Below are 1,204 nucleotides of genomic sequence, written 5' to 3' on the forward strand. Positions count from 1 at the left end.
CAGGCAATGACCAAATATCACATGGCTTCCCAGCACAATCAGATTGTGTGTAAATCTACTTTTCTGCGCCATAATTTCATCAAAGCTCTTTTCATCTCACTGTTTCGCAAGCTGTAGATCAGTGGATTCAGCAGAGGCGTCAGGAGTGAGTAAGACAGAGACATCAGCTTCTTGGTTTCAGGGGAGTAGCCCGATTTTGGCTGTAAATAGGTCATACTGGCTGTGCCATAGAAGAGGGTGACAGATGTGAGATGGGAGGCACAGGTGGAAAAGGCCTTTTGCCTTCCAGTGGTTGACGGCATCTTCAGGATGGCAAAGAGAATTCGAATGTAAGACAAGAGTATCAACAGGAAAGGAACCACAATAATCAAAATGGTGCCAGTGAATGCATAGATTTCAAACAAAAAGGTGTCTGCACATACAAGCTCTAACACTGCTGGGGTTTCACAAGATATATGATTAATTTCATTGGAGCCACAAAAGGGAAAACTGAAAACCCATGGTGTTTGCACAGTACCTAACATGAAACCTAAGGCCCATGAGTACATAACTAATTTTGTGAAAACACTTTTGTTCATAATCACTGAGTAGCTCAGAGGGTGGCAGATAGCAGCAAATCGGTCATATGCCATTGCCCCCAGGAGAAAACATTCAGTCCCACCAAAAAAAAGAATGAAATACATCTGTGCAAAACAGCTCACAAAGGAAATCAACGTTTTCTCAGTAGAAAGGACCACCAGCATTTCAGGCATGATGACTGCACTGAAACTCACATCCACCACAGACAAGTTCTGGAGGAACAGATACATAGGAACGTGCAGGCTCTTTTCCAGGTAGATGATGAATATAATAATGGCATTTCCCATCAGGGTCACCAGATAAATAATCAAGAAAACCCCAAAAAGCTGCTCTTGGAGTTCAGGAAAGTTAGAAAATCCCAAGAGGATGAATTCAACCACAGAGCTCTGATTTTGCCTTTTCATTTCAGTAGTGGAGCGTGTTTTGTTCTTATGGACATAGTATATGAATTATGAAGTCACAGTCCAATAGCTGAGAATCCGTGTCTGCATTCACCCCAGACAGTCTTGGCAGGTCGTGTAAACTGGAACTCATCCTGATGGAAGTTCAGTTTGGCAAATTGGGAGAATGGCCAATTACTCAGATTATTGAATCTTTCAAATAAAAAGGAGGAAGTGAAGAATGT

At 42.1% G+C, this 1,204-nt stretch overlaps 1 protein-coding gene across 1 annotated transcript; it reads right to left on the reverse strand.

Annotated features, from left to right (window-relative positions):
• Positions 1 to 38: 38 nt before the first annotated feature.
• LOC105305125 (olfactory receptor 10A6) lies at positions 39 to 983 on the reverse strand. Its single transcript, XM_011379569.1, has one exon. It carries the CDS (start codon positions 981 to 983, stop codon positions 39 to 41), a length of 945 nt encoding a protein of 314 aa, XP_011377871.1.
• Between the last annotated feature and the right edge of the window lie 221 nt (positions 984 to 1,204).

The sequence above is a fragment of the Pteropus vampyrus genome, unplaced genomic scaffold (genome assembly GCF_000151845.1).
Source record: "Pteropus vampyrus isolate Shadow unplaced genomic scaffold, Pvam_2.0 Scaffold366, whole genome shotgun sequence".
Taxonomy (NCBI): Eukaryota; Metazoa; Chordata; class Mammalia; order Chiroptera; family Pteropodidae; genus Pteropus; species Pteropus vampyrus.